This window comes from Eleginops maclovinus, chromosome 1, assembly GCF_036324505.1.
Source record: "Eleginops maclovinus isolate JMC-PN-2008 ecotype Puerto Natales chromosome 1, JC_Emac_rtc_rv5, whole genome shotgun sequence".
Taxonomy (NCBI): domain Eukaryota; kingdom Metazoa; phylum Chordata; class Actinopteri; order Perciformes; family Eleginopidae; genus Eleginops; species Eleginops maclovinus.
Genome location: NC_086349.1, coordinates 2,106,507 through 2,124,782, shown reverse-complemented (window position 1 = coordinate 2,124,782; position 18,276 = coordinate 2,106,507). Strand labels below are relative to the sequence as shown.

General features: G+C 39.5%; 1 protein-coding gene across 5 annotated transcripts; it reads right to left on the bottom strand.

The window, feature by feature from the left end:
- Window positions 1-1,417: 1,417 nt before the first annotated feature.
- rbbp8l (retinoblastoma binding protein 8-like) lies at window positions 1,418-17,681 on the bottom strand. 5 transcript variants are annotated; one of them, XM_063893746.1, is made up of 14 exons: window positions 17,542-17,681; window positions 15,316-15,402; window positions 15,170-15,212; window positions 13,915-14,010; window positions 13,051-13,163; window positions 12,408-12,483; window positions 11,520-11,686; window positions 11,386-11,429; window positions 10,281-10,342; window positions 8,663-9,392; window positions 7,778-7,877; window positions 7,637-7,695; window positions 7,161-7,302; window positions 1,418-2,959 (listed from the first exon to the last, which is right to left on the bottom strand). In XM_063893746.1, exons 2-14 carry the CDS (start codon window positions 15,374-15,376, stop codon window positions 2,898-2,900), a joined length of 1,755 nt encoding a protein of 584 aa, XP_063749816.1. In that variant the 5' UTR covers window positions 15,377-15,402; window positions 17,542-17,681; the 3' UTR covers window positions 1,418-2,897. The 5 variants fall into 5 exon arrangements, with proteins under 5 accessions (XP_063749816.1, XP_063749839.1, XP_063749831.1 ...); XM_063893769.1 differs by having other exon boundaries at window positions 7,637-7,692; XM_063893761.1 differs by having other exon boundaries at window positions 7,778-7,874.
- Between the last annotated feature and the right edge of the window lie 595 nt (window positions 17,682-18,276).

Below are 18,276 nucleotides of genomic sequence, written 5' to 3'. Positions count from 1 at the left end.
CATACTGATATACACCTGAACATCAGCAGGAGAGGACTCTTTAAAGTAGAGGCACTACATACTGATATACACCTGAACATCAGCAGGAGAGAACTCTTTAAAGTAGAGGCCCTACATACTGGTAGTGAGAGGTTTATGTTAAAAGGGAGTTTTTCTTTTTTATTTTAGGCCTCAAAGCCAACGAAAGAGACATGGACTCGAATAAATGACTGTGAACCTGACTTTGAATCAGTTTTGATTTGGGACTTTTTGGGCCTAATTCCAGACTTGGGTCTTGTTGTTGACCGGCATCGTCCCTGTTTTGTTGATTTGTTGTTCTTGACTGGGGACTTGAACTAACTTACTTTTTGTTTTTGACTCAAAAACGTCTTTGTCCAGCTTCTGTCTAGTAGCAGTACCTTGTTCAAAGTGTGCAGCGATCACTGTTTGTATTTGACAGACTGTGGGTCTGATAGTAACTACAGTGGGTGTCAGATACAGGTCCACAGTTTCTTTAGCAGGAATGACACAGCAAGACCAGCAAGACATTTACTTTGCTTTTCCTGAATACTTGAATTGGTATTTGTTTCAATAAAAACATTCAAACCTTTTTCACAAACTCTGATTGGCACAACTGATCTTAACACCAGTGTGAAATTACTCAATATGCAGAAAGACACAATTCAAATGAATATATATTTTATTATTCGCTTATTTCTATTGATATGTTAATGTGATTATCACTTTAAATTGTTATATATACATTTAATTGCTTTATATATTGCTCGATAGTTTAAAAAATAATAATTCACTTTCAGTAGTTGGTTGTTGATGAACATAAGTGATAGTTTAAAAATAAATATATAAATCTGCAAAAAGTAACTTGGAACTTGTAGTGAAGGAGAAGTATTGTGTAGACAGAAATGGAATAATACTACAGTTGAAGTATCTCAATGTTCTAATAAAGTACAGTACTTAATGTAGAGTCGGGGTAGGTTTCCCTCAGTGGAAACTGCTTACCAAACAGCTCATTTCCATCAGTCACTTCCTGCTTGCAGTACTGCAACCTTACAATCAAATTTCATCTGCACAAGCAGAACTAAAATAAAGTAGAGGAACTGCTCTGCAGTATGGTGAACACTCAGTTAGATTGCAGCTTTACAGAGAATTGTGATTTGTGAGTAGAATAGACTTTTATAACACAACACCCTATATGACAAACTTTTGATGGTTTCCACTTGTTTCTACATCCCTGATTATAACAACGCAACTTGTTTTGCATAATTTCCTGAACAAACGTCAGATGTGTTGTTACTTCTTTTTCCAAGAACACTCATCATTATTCACCAAGGTCATACAGTATACAGGAAGTGTGTGTGTGTATCTGGTTTAAGTACAATATATCAGAGCGGGTCACATAAGTGGGAGCTACAGAGGCAACGTTCAACAACAGTAGTTTATTTCAGCATTAGAAGTAGTGCATTCAGACAACAATTTCTATAAGTGTACATTGTATCATTTTGAAAACCAAATTTACTCAGAGCACACGACAACACTAAATCACTATTAAAGTCAATGCAAAATACAACGTACAGTCAATCACATTTGAATAAACAAAGAGCTACAACTGGCAAGGGGAAAGCTATTCTGTCCACCAACCATTGACCAAGTATTGTACGTAATGGAGTCTAAAAGTAACAGTCTATTCAAAACAGCATAAAAGTTATAAAGGCTTTCACACAGGAGAATAACAAGTGCACAACAGAAAAAGAGCAGAAAATAACAATCTCATATGTAAGGTAAATACTGGCTGATTCTGCCTATTGATTAGGACATCTCCATTAAAAAAATATTTTCTATATTCACACAAAATGTATATTTATCGACTTGTGCTAGAGCGTTATCACAAAAGTAGGCTAGGCGTTATGAAGTGTCTCTGTCAATTATTACATTTATCCACCCGGCTCACCACAAGTTGTCACAGCTGTGAACGGAAAGTTAATACTTGCAAAATATGTGCATTCTGTAAATGTAAAAGAGGAAGAGGAACATGTTTCTTTGTTGGTAAGTAAGATGGTGTGAAGGGTGGGGAGGCTCTGAGGCAAAAATAGCCAGGCAGTTAGAGTAATGCCAGGAAAGTGAAATAATTCAAAAAATGTGACCTGAAGTCATCATAGTGTGCGATAAGCGTTTAATTAATGGCTTATCTGATTAAACAGCTATTTTCTACAATATTTAACAATTAATTCGAAATGTCAGATTAAAGGTCATTTTTAAGTGTTTTACAAAGGAGCATGGGGGTGGCAGGGCAATGAAAATGCTGTTTTCTGCAGAGCGATGAGCAGTGGTACTGCATCTGCAATAATCGCGGTGGTCACATTTAAACCAATCATCAGCCTTAAAAGTAGGGACTGCACAGAAGTCACACTCACATTTATTTGTCACACTTCTATAGGTACGCTGTCACCTACTGCAATCATCTTCAGTTGGACATAAGCTGTGAAAATGGGCTGTAAGTATTACACAATGTGTGAATTACTAAGCCACTTCTCCAACAAACAACTATAAACTGCCAAATAGACTGCTGATGGGCACATTTATGCCATTAGGATTGGATTTGGATAAAGGGACACCATGGAATTTGTTTTGTTTACCTATCCAAAAAAGGACTTCAGTATAATGTTACATGACATGCAACAGTGGTTAATATTGTTATGTCCAAGGTAGTAACAGTACGACTTAGAGGACATATTGCAAACAGTATATCAAGTAAGATGTAGCATGATCCAGTTCATAATATCTTGATGCTAAACTGACTAACCTAAAAGCAATAAGTGATGTAGCGGCCCTCAGCCACAACTGGCCATTACAATCAGCTGACGCAGGTCTGAGTGAAATCACATGGGACATGGTTTTCTTCAGCGAAGGCTCCTTTCCTCAGTTATCACGGTGATCTTGATGTTCTTCTCCTTCTGGATGTCTTTAAGGGGAAAAAAAGGAGATTGTTCCATACATTTCCTTTTGGTGAAGGACAAAGATTGTCTGGCAAATTATTTTTAAATGTGTATATGAAGAAGAAAGCGGGATGGTAGAGATATATCATCATGACAGTGATAGAGTTGGCTGTGTTGATTAGGATGCAAAGACAATTAGACCTTATTTTGTTTGTCTGTTTGTATTTGTACAGGATTAGGGAAAACTATTGGCCTCTGGTTCTCACAAAACTTGGTAAAAGCATGAATAATAGGATGGGAGAATGTAAATGATGAAAAGCAGGGGACCAAGTACAGAGTCCTGGGGGACATCGTGGGTGACGGAGGCTGTGGGGAATTTGTCGGAGAGGTAAAATTTAAACCAGGAGAGGGCTGTACCGGTTATGCCCAGGGTTCGAGTTATGATTTGATCTCTGTGGGGGCTCAAAAAAACCCCAAAAACTATGGATGCGCAAGTAAATAGTCTACAATCAAATAGGTGCGCATTTAGTGACGGCTATGTTTGGCTACGTTTAACACTTGTGCGCGCACATATTAACACACACACACACACACACACACACACACACACACACACACACACACACACACCACACACACACACACACACACACACACACACACCACACACAGTATACTTAAACTGATCTTTTTTTTTTTGTCTGAAAATATTGTTTGTGGCTACAGCCCAGCTCAGGCTACACACTTGTACAGGCGCAATTAGGCCTACAACACACAAAGAGAAATAATGTATTGAATGATAACGGTGGCCTAATTAAGGCAGTGAACATCAAGAGGACTTATTCAAACAGTTGGCCTCCGTTTGTATTTAAAAAGAGGGATAATACATAGGCTAACTATTGTACAAAGTGAAAGCTGTCTTACAATTACGCAGACAAAATAGACCAAACTGGTCTGTTTACAGCAGGTTGTGGTCGTGGTCCAGGAACCCATGATGCTAACTAGGGCTGTAGCGATACACTAATCTCACGATACGATACGATACACGATATTCAGCTCACAATACGATATATATGACGATATTCAGCCAATGATACGATTCGATACGATTCGATACACTTACGTCATTTTCTGAAAGATTTTAAAGGGACAGTGTGATTTTGGTGACATCTTTGGTGAGTGTTCCATTGACTTGGATTGAATTAATTCAACTGAAAACTGAAAGCATCAATTACACAATATATGGCTCTGACTAGACAGAGAGTCTACAGCTTGCAAATGCTGGACAAAATGAATCAAAATATGTGGTGAGAAAATTTGTTTCATTTATTGAAACAGTGCAAACTGTAGCTTACAAGCCTTTGAAACATAAGTACATAAAGTGCAGTATCACAATGGACAATGGAGAATTAAAAGGTGCAGCAGGTGGCCGCAGCTTCTTGAGTTCCTCAGTTAGCATTACCTTGTCCGGGTGGTGAAGTTGTAGGTGGGTTCGTAGGTTAGTGGTATTTCCAGAGTATTTCACGTTTGTGTGACACAGCTTGCAAACCGCAATAGTTTTATCTAAATTGTCACTTTCCTTCTTCTTTTTAAAACCGAAGTGCTCCCACACATCTGCTTTTAAGCGCGGAGGTGCTGGGTTAATGTCAGCCGCCATTCTCCTGAACCGCTTCGCACTCACCGCGAGAAGAAGACACACTGTGTATCTAGAAATGCTCTACAGCGACACTAGCGGCTGGCTGACGTAATGGGCAGCGAGCAGAGTGCCAGGCGGAACACGGGGGATTTGAATGGGACTTAATGTATCGATACTCGCGGCTGAAATATCGATACTTTCTCGGGAAACAAAATATCGATATATATCGCAGGATCGATTAAATTGCACAGCCCTAATGCTAACGTCCGGTGTCCTTTCTTGATCCATGACCTTACGAACGGCGTAGGGTCAAATTTCTCCATAGGTGGTCCATTTAAGTCCAAGAACAACAATCCATTGAGGCTCTGGACACGTAGTCTGTTTCTATTATGATCATCAGAGTCGTTGCATGCCGAAAAACCCCTTTCACACTCCGCAGAGGTCAGGAGAATAGTATTGCTTTCACTAATAAGTCTCTTGACTGTTTTTCCCTGATGCCCCTACAATTTCCAGTCTCTGAACTCATTGACCGCTTCAGTGGCCGACTCTCCGAGCAGTTTCGCAAACTTCCCCACCTCACGTTCTCCAAAGAGAACTAGGTCAGGTCTCTCTTTGGGCCAGAAGTGCTGATCCATAGGCTTCAACATGATCACTAGCTCACTGTCTGGAAAACGTTTAGTGACACTGTCAACGATTGCCTGGTAAAATTGGGGCTTATTTATTTTAGGCTGTGTCTTGGTAAGCGTAACCCCTTTGAGCTGGCCACTGGTTGGCCGCTTGTTTGGACTTTCGATTCGGTTTTCCCCCCTGATTCTTTCATAGCAGACAGCACCTCGATCGTTTGGTGAATATGTCTGCTGGCATCAACTAGAGATGTGTCCCGTCTTTGTAATTTCAGGGAAAGCCCTTACAGTTCACGTAACACGTCTTTCATGATCACCAAATCAGAGAGGAATACAGTTGATGTCAGATGCTTAAGTAAACCAGTGTAATTGGCCCTCTCTGCGCCGGTACGCGAGACATCTTCACTGGCCGTTCCAAAGTGATGTGCCAACACAGGGAAGTCCTTAAGCACAGCTTTAACAGTCTTGAAACTGCTACCCACCCATCTTATAGTAAAAACTTTGCCGATTTTAAGAATCTGCATGTTCAATTCCACGGCAGCTTGCTCTAGCTGCCTTGCATTTTTCGATGACTGGTGGTAAAGAGCATATAGCTTAGAAATAAAAAATTCAAAATGATTACACCCTGCCACAATTTTCAATTAGTCATTGACAGCTAACCCCAAACAATGTGCAAGCCAATGCACAGTCTGTAGTTGGGGGAAATCCTTCTTCAATCTTTCTATGAGTCCTGTCTGTCTCCCTGTTAGAACGGCAGCCCCATCTGTAGCTACACTTATCAAGTTCTTCTGAAGAAATTCCGTATCCATTCCGGCTCCCTTGAGACTACTGAGCAGTGCATTGTAAATGGCATCCGAGCCCGTCCCCTGGTCCAGTTCAACTAATTGAAAAAATAGATTGTCCATATCCCCATTCCCTGTGACATCGCATCGCACATATATAATCATCTACGCACGTCCATGAATGGTGCTTTCGTCTAGCGTTATACTGACACGAGAATCAAGTGACTTAATGTGGGAAATACATTTTGTTTTCATCTCATCTGCAATATACTGCACAATGGAGGCACAGGAGTAGTCAGATTGGTGAGCACGGCCCACTGAAGCACCATTCAGCTTATTGAGTTTCATAATGGGGTTCAAGTTCGTGAAAGGCAATCTTTCTTTAGCAACAGTATAGGCTGCCCTGAATGAACTGGCTGTCACGTTTAACGCAGAGGAATTTAATTCCACAACTTTTGTTGGAAGGATATCTTTCTTTTTAAGGTCTGCTATTTCCATAGCTCGGTTGTGAGCAACACTGTCACGGTAGATGTAAATTTCTTTATGCAACTGCTTTTGAACAGGGCTACTCACTGTCCGCTATTTTGGTAGTAAAACCGAAACTTGTCAAGTCTGAGCATGACGTCGTTATAAGCGGCCTCTTTTCCAGTGGCATGGTAGCCAGTCATCTTCAAGTTAAATACTGGATCTTTATTTTAAAAATGAATGAATAAATGAATGAAAATCTTCTTCGGATCAAGAGTCGTGACGTGAGCTCTCAAATTGATAGTTTACATTCATAGTGGCGTGGTTGTGTAGTGCAGCCATGCTGCATTCACGGTGCTTTACTAGCCCACAAGTTTGTTTAGGCTACTCTTATTACTCGTCATGTCAAGCTATTTATCTTGATCGTCAATGTTACTCTGTGTGTCAAAGGGAAAATAGCTTTATTTCTAATTAAAATATTATACTGCTGTATGTTCAGAGACCCCCACAGATATTTGAGTTAACTGCTTTCATAGAGCACCTAACTCAAACCCTGGTTATGCCAATAATGAACTGGAGTAATAAGGTCAAGGAGGATTATGCTTCCTGAGGCATTTTCCATAAAGCTTTATAAATGCAAATTGATTTGAAGACCACACCCAGAGAAAACAACAAAGAAAGAAGGAAAGCAAGAAAGTTCAAGAATGTAAATTTTGCCTACTGTCTGTTTCTGAGTCCCTGTCAATCTCGGTGTCTGCAGACACCTTCCTCTTGCAGCCCCGTCTGCTCTCTATTCCCGACAAACTCCCCTCCTCGTCCCGCTCATCTGAGCTGCTTCCTCGCCGTGTTACTGCTGACGATGACTGTGACGAAAAGGAATAAGAAAGAAACCATTGTCTCTTAAATTCATCTAGGAAAGCTAATATTTTCCATCACAAGGGGTAAGGCAGGACCCAAACGCAGTATAAAACAAAAGCTTTACGAAAGGCCAAGGGTAACAGGTGAACAGAGTCAGACGAAATCAAAGGGAAATCACAGGAAGTAAAACAAGACAAGAAACCAAGAGAAATACATTTCCAAAAGAACAGGAACATTAAACACAAAATCTAAGATCATGACCATTTTCCCATTGACATAGTGATAGTGATAAAAATGCTAACACTGCCTTAACTGCTTTGTTGACTTGAAATGACGTACCTTGCTATTTGATGATAAGGATTCTTTCAGAGCAGGAGTCATACTCTCCAGCATTACTACTGTCAAAGAAACATGAACCCAGTAAGTAGAATAGAAGCAGAAATGAAGTGAGACACAAATGAGTGCAGGATGAATGTTTACCTGGACGCAGTGATATGGTGAGGACCGGCACCTTCTTCTCCTTGCTTTGGTCGCTCTTTCCATTCACCTCCAATTCCTGATCATCCTCTTTGAATACCTGCTGTGACAAGACCATCATACCGTGAATCCTTTTTGTCACCTTTACCGTTACCTCCATGTCTTCCAAGGTGCTTTCACACCTGTAGTTCAGTTCATTTGTTCTGATAAAAAATAATATTATAAGTGGTACACGTGGAGTTAGACAGACTGAGAGGTAGGTTGACTGGACAGTTTTGTCAATCTTTCTGCATTATCAGCACCCATGTGGGGACATGACATGATTGACTAAGGTTCATGGTGGGCTTTAAAGCTTCAGGTGTGTAGATTTATGTTTGATGTCAAAAAAAGAGCCTTCAAAGAAATAAGTCAATATAAGAATTATAAGTAATATTTGTCATGAATAATAAACCATACTATTCGGGCAAAGGGCCCACAGTTTCTTTTGAACCAAAATACCAATAAGGTGTGAAAGCACACTTAACCTTAAACTGTGTTTCCAACTCATGGCCTGGCTCTACTTCACTAAACTTGCCTCACAATATGGAATTTACCCATCTGGACTGTACTCACTTTTGTCTAAATGGGAGACTTGCTGAATGCTTTCATTGGCAAGGATGAAGTGGTGTGTTGTACTTCACTATTGGAGATTCTGCAGGATATCCAATGAAGATATTCTTTGATCATTCAGTAGGCTACAGTGTTGCCACCATTTGGTATCATATCCTCACATTTGTAAAGTCTGATGAGGTGGTACTAAAAAAAGGTACAAGGTACCAAGTACTCTTAAGTGGAAAACCAAAAATAGCAAGCCAAGTCGAATCTCACCATTATTGGCTAAAAATGTACCTTGTTGTTACGGTCGCTGGTAGACTCTTTGTCTTTTTGTTTGCCTGGTGGGGTAAAGGAGCTTAGGGGAGGGACGACGGGAGAAGGTGATGACACTGGTCCGTGTGCAGATTGATTTGTCTTCCCATCCTTGTCAGGGCTCCTCTCTACTCTCTCTTCACCTTGTAAGGCTGTGGGCGAACCATCTCTTGGTGTTTGGTTGGTTTTGGACTTTCCTCGATCTGATAGGTCCAAAGGCCCATCGCATGTCCCTCTTAGCTCTGCAGAGACCCTTTCATTCTTACATGGCAGAATTTCCTTCTTCTCGACGGGCTTAGTTTGACTCTTCACAGTATCAGACAGACTTCTCAGCCAGACCACCACAGTTGGTTCGTTGGCAGGGGGTTGAGGGGGGCTTTGCCTGGGCATGCCAAACCCCTGCATTCTAGGGCTGGCATGTTGGCTGGTTGGGATCAGGTTGGGATAGCGTGGCGGGTTTGGTCTCTGAGAAGCTTGCACCAGCAGGCTGGTCCCCGGAGCAGGCGGGCTAACCCAGTCAGAGGATTCAGAGAGGTGCCAGGGGAGAGTAGCAGGGCAGCTCGGGATTGGCTGAGGACGGCAGGGCACGGGAGCATGGAGCACATGTCTGCTGGATTTCTCTTCTCCACCAGTCGAGGAGGAAAAATTCTTAAGAAGAACAGCTTGAGGAGGGATGGAGGGTCGCTGGTCCAGTCCTTCAACACTCTGAGTTCTAAGAAACAGAGGCCAGATAGACGGGGGGGGCGGGGTCACATTTCAGAGCAGGTCATTAGACCACAGTGTTGGGCAGCTGCATTACTAAGTAACTGCACTGAAAATGTTTCAGTTAAAAATGTAATCTGTTACAATAACATTTCAAAAAATGAGTATCAAATTAGTAATGTAATCTGATTACTTTCCATTACTTTGCTATCCAAATAAAAACAAGAGAAAATAAATAAAAACAGATGTTTTTTACTGAAGTGTATGTAACAATGTAACCTTAACAAAGAAGAATCCAAGGTATTTCATTCAAAATGTAGTATCTGTAATAGTTTACAAAAGCTGTTTAAGCTCATACATTAATCAAAGCATAGACTGAATTTTCTTTTTGAAATTTCCAACTAGCGCAAAATAAATACATTTAAAATGAAGAATTAAAGTAGCCTGAATATAAACCTTAAAAGAAATGAATTCTGTCCCTCTACCTATAATAACCTTTATTTCAAAATGTATTTCAACACTGTAATCCAGATAGTAATCTGTGTTTTCCTTTATATGTAACAGAATTCTGATTACTTATTTTTTTATGTAATTGTAATGGAATACTGTTACCTTTTTTTTGTACCCTGATTACGTAATCTCGTCACATGTAATCTGTTTCTCCTAAAGCCTGATGATATAATTACTTTTTTAGAAGTAGGTTATGGGTTGAAGCTTTAAATCTCTATTGAGTGCTGACTTTTGAATGTTCTTCTTTCCTTTTTTTCTGTTTCTCTTCTCAGTTGTCTTTGGATAAATATTGCACACCCAGTCACTGGTGTGTTCCATTTACTGTTCCATATACCCTTCTCTAAAAGTGGCAGCATATTGTATTGTTTCCTACATCGCTCCGTCTCACCTCCTCTCTCCAGCACGGGTTATGCTAGGTTCTGTTTTCCAGGAAAGAGGCTTGTATGAATCCTGTCAGAGTGATGGAAAGAGAGAATATAATTTGTGGCTATCCAGTATCACATTCATAAAAGTAATATTTTACATCTTCACGTCATGCAAAATATGAAGCTACAGGCCTGGCTCTATTCAAAGGAAATGTATTTATCTACACCAGGGGTGTCCAAACTCTTTCCACTGAGGGCCACACATAGAAAAACATAAGAGAGTAGAGGTGAGGTATATTGTTAATAAGTTCATTTATAAGTTATCAAATGCAGGTAAATTCTGCTTGAAAAAACAGAAAATCAGAAATCAAAGGTTTACATAGGTTTCATTTCTTTGTTACAAGAAGTGTTGGCAGCTCATTCCTTAAAACACAAGGCTCAGATTGCTTATAATAAGGGAAATATAAAGGGGACATTTCACATGTGTTTTAAAAATAAGTTATTGGGCTTTTTTTATCAACCAAGATTAGCAAGAAAAAGGTTTTCAACTTTAATTTACCGAATTTATTTGAAAAGTTGGCTTATTACTCATGAATACTATGCGTAATATATGTTTACATATATATTAAAGTACAATATAAGAAAAGCACACGTTTCAGGTGTGGGCCATATTCCATTATACTTTTTAAATTAGCTGAGGGCCGATTCAAAATGGACAACGGGCCTCCCTTGGCCCCCGGAACGTAGCTTGGACACCCCTGATCTACACACTTCTCGAGGATTGCCAATAATGTTAAAAACATGTTAATGAGTGAGCGTCCAACCTGCATGTAATGTTTCTGTTTGTTTTTTTACACTGAAAAACTCCTGACCCGTTGACTTTAATTAAATGTATTATGTCACTGGATTCACATCACTGTATTAGGTTTGTTGGAAGAAATAATGAAATAAAACATATTAGGTTCAACTTACTACTACTGCTTTCAACTAACCAAATACAGCTATGTGACATTTGTTGACGTAATACTCAACCTTTCAGTTTTCCAGTGTACCTTTGGACAAAGCAAGACGAGCTGTTTCCCCTTTGTTTAGACTCTTAACTCTAATGAGAGGGAGTTAGAAACTTACATAGTTGTTTCTGTTCATCCATCTCAGTTGTCTTTGTTGAATTTCTGTTTGATCACAAACATAATCGAGTGTAAGAATGTGAGCATGATAAACAACAACAACAACACAAGCAAACAGCTCTTCCTCATTCTCACCTTCACTTCTCTGGTCTGCCTCAGTTTTCACAACAACATCGCCATCTTCTGGCTGGCTACCGGCCCTGCTGGTTGCCATGCGGACGAGGGCCATGGGGCCAGAGTGGGGGGAGAGGTCGGGGGAGCTTTGTGCTTTGACCTCTGTGCCGCTGTCACTCTGGCCTCTGCTGCACACAGTGTTATGTGTTATTACAGCAGGGGGGCTTTGTGAGGGGTTTCTTTCAGGCAGATCACAATCCATTGTCATTTCTATGATATCGATCAAATACCAACATGTGTTGACTTATAGCCGGGGAAAAAATAAAGATTTAAGACAAATGTGGAGTGGTCTCTTTTCAGTGTCAGAGTACTCGGCTAAAGTAAATGTCCTGCATTCAAAAGTGTACTTTAAAAAAGTACTAGCATCAAATATATATATATATATTTGAAGTACCAAAAGTAAATGTATTCATTATGCAGTCTGGCCAATATAAGCACCATCTATTTTAATATTTTGTATTATAACTATTGATGCAGGTTGTGGAGGCTCTGTATCTGTTCATCACTTCAGTTGCACTTGGTAAAATTGGGTTTATTTGAATTACTTTATACAACAATGGGTTGCTTGACCTATAATAATATACACCCATCATTATTTGTTTTATATAATTGTATTGATACTTAATTGCTAGAAACTACATATGTAAAATGAATGTAGTGGAGTAAAAAATATAACATTTGCAATAGTAAAAATATAAAGTATTTGAGTAAATGTACTTAGTTACATTCCACCACTGCATATATAAGCCATGCATAATTGTTATATGGTCACATATTACATATAGTTACAAGTACTTTTGAATAATGAGAAAAAATAATCCACTTTGAGTAACTGGACGATATACTCACTCGAGTGCTGTTCTTAAACTCCTGAGCTCCTCTCGAAGCCTCTTGTTCTCTTTTTTCTGGTTGTTAATTTCTCCCGCTACAAGACAGACCAAAAGCCATGATCAGAGTTTCGTAAAACCATGTTTTCTTTTAAAATGTGTGATTAGGAGAACAGAGTTGGAAAGAAAGTCGTTTTTAATGGAAGAAGGCAAAGAAATATGACATTGTTTTAGAGCCATCGCAGGTTCAAATTAAACCACAGAGTTGGTGGAGAGGGGGGATGTTAAGAAAAATCTTTCAGAGATTAAAACAATTTAATGTTAAAAATGAACAATGATGTCAAATGTTCCCCAATTCAAACTATACTGTAACTCATTGTTGATGCTGCATAAAAGCATAATAATAATACTAATCATCTTACAAAAATATCGATTCTCTAGGTTAAAAACGTGCAATTTGCAAGGAAAATATCTGAAATACTAAAATTAAATTAACATATTTATAAAGAAAATCTCTATTTAATTTTTTCTTACCTCTAAAATTAAAGAGAGAAGGAAATATATCAAACTAAATTTTGTACTGCTTATTCAAAGCTGACGTGACAGAGTAGGACGAAAGGGGACAGATAGGAACGGATGGATCAGGGGTTTGGTGAGCAGAATACCCAACAGGGAGAGGTTGTGGAGGCTCTGCATCTGCGATGCTTCAAACTCCTGCTGTCTTCTCTTCATGACTTCCTGAGTCACCGTACATCTGTCACACAGCCCCGCCCTCAGCCTGCACACAGCAGAAACACATCATTGGACTACACTCTATAACACACATCCTCTCTTTATATTCAGGTATACATGCATCACACACAGGCCTTTAAAGTGAGACACCACACTTTGAATTCAGTGAACTAAGTTGAATTTATAAGAATTCGATTGCACCATCTCCTAATTCAACACATTTTGTGGTCGAAAACTGTTAGCAAACATTAAACAGATTCTATTTTGTTTTAATGACATTTTTCTATTTATTTTTGTAATACATTTTGTATTCAACCATTATTTAACCAGATATAAATTGAGTATCAAGATCTATTTTTGAAGATTGTGCTGGTTAAGACAGGCAGAAGCACGAATAACACAGTTGAAGAAGTATTAATACTGAATTACAATATATCAAATGATTCTCATTTCAACATTCAACACTTAGAGCCAAATATGCCAGACATGTTACAGAGAGTAGGATCAATCATTATCTTCCTGTCCTTTTTTGTAGTACTTAGATTGGGAAAAGGAAGTAGAACAAGAACAGCCGTGACAAACACAAATGTGCCAATGTTCAGGTCTTTGTGTGAACCAGAAGACCATCCAACCGAAGCAAGTGGTACAGAAGACAGCTGTGAGGAAAGGATTTTAGTTTGTAGAAAACACTAAGTAGTACCATGCGTGTGTAGGCATCGCAAAGACACATGGAAAAAATGGCCTAAATGAAAGACAATTATCAATTCTAACTTCAAGAAGCACAGGGACCTCAGTACCTGTTTTCTAGGTTCTTGATGTTCTCGGTGAGTAATCTCTGCTGTTCTTTCATCTGCTGGTTTTTGGTGAACAGGTCTTCCATTCGCTTTGTATCACTGTTTACATGCACACACACACACACACACACACACACACACACACACACACACACACACACACACACACACACACACACACACACACACACACACACACACACACACACACACACACACACACACACACATACACACACGTCAAAAACCATTACTGTGATAACAGATTAAATCAGTCCTGTTGAATCAGAAAACAATCCATGTACCTGTACGATGTCACATTCACATTTAACATGTTAGTAAACCATCTACTTATGTACTGTAAAGTAATCCATTACATTGAGTATGACATTCTTATTGCAGCTCCCTTGCACTGATGTGTCGTGTGTATGAAGTTGTTGTTGCTTTTATATTTAATTTATTTGCGCTTCTTTCTACCTATGTATATAGTAAAAAAAAGAAAGAAATAAAATACAGGTCTACGTTTATTTTACCTACGGGTATTCTATCGTTGTTAAGTTTTGTTCTTGTCTATTTCTATATCTCTATTCTAATGGAACTGTGTGTACCGTCATGAAGAGCAACATAATGCAAGAGTCAAATGATCAGTATACAGACATATACAACACATTACAAATCTTATTTTACTGAAAGTACCAATTACAAGCACTAACATTTAAAGTACTCATGCGTAATGGCTGGAATCAGAATCATGTGTATTAAACATTATTGTTTTTGATGCATTTTGAATGCAGGACTTTTTCTTTAACAGAGTAGTACAATATCTGAGTACTTCTCCCACCTCTGACAAAGATGTTGTTTTCTGCAATATTCCAAAATCCAATGGAAAAATCCCATTGCTTTTGTGGAAGGAGCCCCTTTGGTAAGCACTTCGGGTCCGGCCTACAGAAATACATCATAACTGTACCACTCTAGTGTACCAATGATCTAAAATAAGACAACCTCTCTACCAGGTTATTTTTTCCACTGGTTTTAAAAAGAAACGAAACAAAGCTCTGTGACTCAGATTGATGACTTGTTGCAACATGAGCTTCCTCACAAGCCAACCATGATATGGCGGCACACAGGGCCAGGTGCAGGATCAGCCGGGTCCATACACACACTGCAGGCAGGAGCTGTACGGCTAAACTCGAATATCTTGTAAGCGTTGTCTAAACATGACCATTGTAAAACCTCAGGGGGTGAAAGATCCACCCACCAGCCTTTCTTGTTGGACAGCTCCTGGATTTTCATCTGCCACCCTGGAAGTCAAACACACAGGGTTTTATCCCTTGACACAGGAGACTGCATATCACAGCTGCATTACAACTTTTGATGGTTTCTGGTTTCACGTTTTACACTCACCTTCAACTTCCCGCTCGTGGACCTCTCGCAGCTTCAGGAGTAGGCTGTTGAAGCACTCCATTGCTGAGATCACCTCAAATTTTGAGTCTGAAAATGGTTTGTCCATGTTTTGTATTTATTGAATGAAACCAAAAGCTTCCATAACACTTTCCAAGAACCATGCTTGTAATGCATTATAAACATAATTATGTAACATTACCGTCTGCGTATAGCACTGCATAACCACGCAGTAGCTAAGAGAATTAAAAGAGCTCCAGTTGGCCCTCGACTAGGAAATAAACTCGGAATAATTGATATTATGAAATATGACCTTTTTGATTGTTACATGTACACTGAAAAACTAAAACATTGACTCTAATTAAATATATTAACAGATTTCACATAACTGTATTAGGTTAGTTGAAAGCAATACATTTAAGGTTAAATACAAATATTAGGTTCAACTGCTTTCAACTAACCTGATCCAGTTATGTGAAATCTGTTGACATAATATATTTAATTAAATCAACATTTCAGATTTTTCTGAGTATGAATGTAAAGAGAATTATATCCAATCTGTCATCATTTATTTGCTAAATGTGTTTCATTTTACTTTTGTATACACCAATTAATACCACCTCAGCAAAGCCTTGTGATAGTTCTTGCAATTTATGAATATTTGGCATTTCAAATGCAGAAGGATAATGCGCATAAAGACCTACAGATAGTTAGTGAAATATCCTTTAGGTTCAAGGGTTTTTATTGTCATGTGCACAGTAGCTACTGTGTAGTTATGGCAATGAAAATCTTGGGTCCCAAGCTCCTCCAACAATGCCAAATATTATAATAAGAGATAAGACAAAATAAGATAATAAAACAAAAACATTGTGCAAAATGAAATGGAGAGGATAAATTAGGGTGTATGAGACTTGACAGTATACAATTTTATCACCATTCCCCTTCTCATTTATCTATTCCCCCCTGCACTGAAACAAAATACATCTTCTAATGTGTTAAGATAGTAAGACATTCAAGGTTGTTGGCCGTTGTAGCCCAAGGACTGTGTTATGTTCAGGGTGTACGTCACACACTCTGCTGCTGCACAAAAGCTGTTACACCAATGTGGCGGCAAATTTTGTTGTTATATCAGGGATGATTGGAACCTGATAGACTGGTTCTGCGATAGCTTGTGTTTCAAGGACACAAACCCCAGCTCTTATACATTGTGTATATGAGGGCAGATAAGTGCAGCACATGGGGTCGAGTGGTGTGACTGATTACTAATAAGATCATTTGTTGATTTTAAGTTTCAACACAAGCAGGTGACTTAAAGTGTCACTTTTTACTTGCTCTTTATTTCACTGACACATGACCACCTATAAGCGCATTCATTGAACATTATTGAGCATTTTGATCAGTGCGGATCAGACGCTCTCAACGTGTCGGGATTTGTCAGGCTAAGGGAGTCAGTAGAGCAAGAAAAGACCTGTCTGCCTTTATGTGCCTGCTGTTCTGTCTCCAGATCCTTGTTCACACACACACGCACAGGTTGCCAATATGTCTTACTTTTACTGTGTACTGACAATGAATTCCCCGAATCTTTAAACGTGTTACTTCTGACACTACTCTATGACACTCCTCCCACTATTAGCATTATCACATTAAGCATGCAGCCTTGGATGCTCCACACCTACATGCATGTGTGTGTAGTTGTAAACCTGGCTGCATATCTCACCGCTGGAGCTTCAGTACAACACCTCCCATCTGCTGCTGCTCTGTTGTCTGACCCAAACCAAACGGGAGAAGATATTTAGCTGTTCAAATGTATTCACTGCTGTCACACACTATCCGCTGATGCTGTTTAATACAAGTACAAAAAACAACATCATGGGAAGCTTCTGGTGCTTTGCTTCCAGACCTCCCATTGTCCTCCTTTCTGAGTATTAGTTTGGCTTTAAAGCAAATAACAATAAGTGATAAATGACCGAAAGTCACTCACTCACACACACACACACACTTGCCCTAATATAAGGACTTACAAGCAACTTTAGATAGAATTAACTACAAGTTATCGTGACTGACCTAAAAGTACCACACACACACACACACTATAAGCATTAGAGGCCCATTTCCTGTATGCCAGCTCCCCCCCCCCCCACCCCCCACCCCACCCCACCCCACCCGCCTGTCAGGGAATGTATTCTGGCCCTCAGGCAACAACTTCAGCTCATTCAGATGGAAACTCACCTCTTGTATCGGAGGACGTCTCCGGCCCTTCGCTCGCCCAGGCGTTAGAGATGATCTGAGTGATACAGAGACACAGCGATAATGTGGAGAAGAGAGGAGAACAGGGCGAGGAAGAACGCCCCACACCCTCCTCTCTCTCTACCCCAAAAACCGGTTGGAGCTGTCGTCCCCTTAAGTAATGCAAACACTGATGCCTGGGCAAGTTGGCCCTTGATTTTCCTGTTCTGCTGAAATCCCACATAACTGGCTAAACCGGTCCCATAAAGCCCTGCAGGGATAGAGGGAAGAAAACAGATTGGCAAACACAAAGGAGCAAAGCAGAAGACTGGTGCAGGGAAATCAGAGACAGGGTTAGAGTTATTTATTTCATTCAAAAGAAAATAATACCTCAGAAACTTCAGTGGTGTAAAGCAACTAAGAAGATGTACTCAGCTACTAAAGTACAATTCTGAGATACTTGTACTTTTCTTGAGTATTTCAATTGTTTGCTACTTTGTACTTCTACTCCACTACAGTTCAGAGGTAAATGGTGTACTTTTACTCCCTTTAGTTACTTTACAGATCTGGATTATTGATGGTAAATATGATCAGCCCTTAAATCAGACTGTAGTTCACCTGCAGTAAATCCAGCAGCTACCCTGCAGTATACAAAGCCATTAAAACTAGCTGCACCTTTACCAGCTCTGAGAACACTTTAATGATCAATCATTATAAAACATATCAGAGATATTATTC

What these genes read in the sequence shown, in the direction of transcription:
- rbbp8l (XM_063893746.1), bottom strand. Translation starts at nt 15,376, where the DNA reads ATGGAGTGCTTCAACAGCCTACTCCTGAAGCTGCGAGAGGTCCACGAG. An exon ending in AGTTTAAGAACAGCACTCGA is followed by an intron (nt 11,687 to 12,407) that starts GTGAGTATATCG and finishes CACTGTGTGCAG; the next exon opens with CAGAGGCCAGAGTGACAGCG. An exon ending in GGCAGACCAGAGAAGTGAAG is followed by an intron (nt 11,430 to 11,519) that starts GTGAGAATGAGG and finishes GTGATCAAACAG; the next exon opens with AAATTCAACAAAGACAACTG.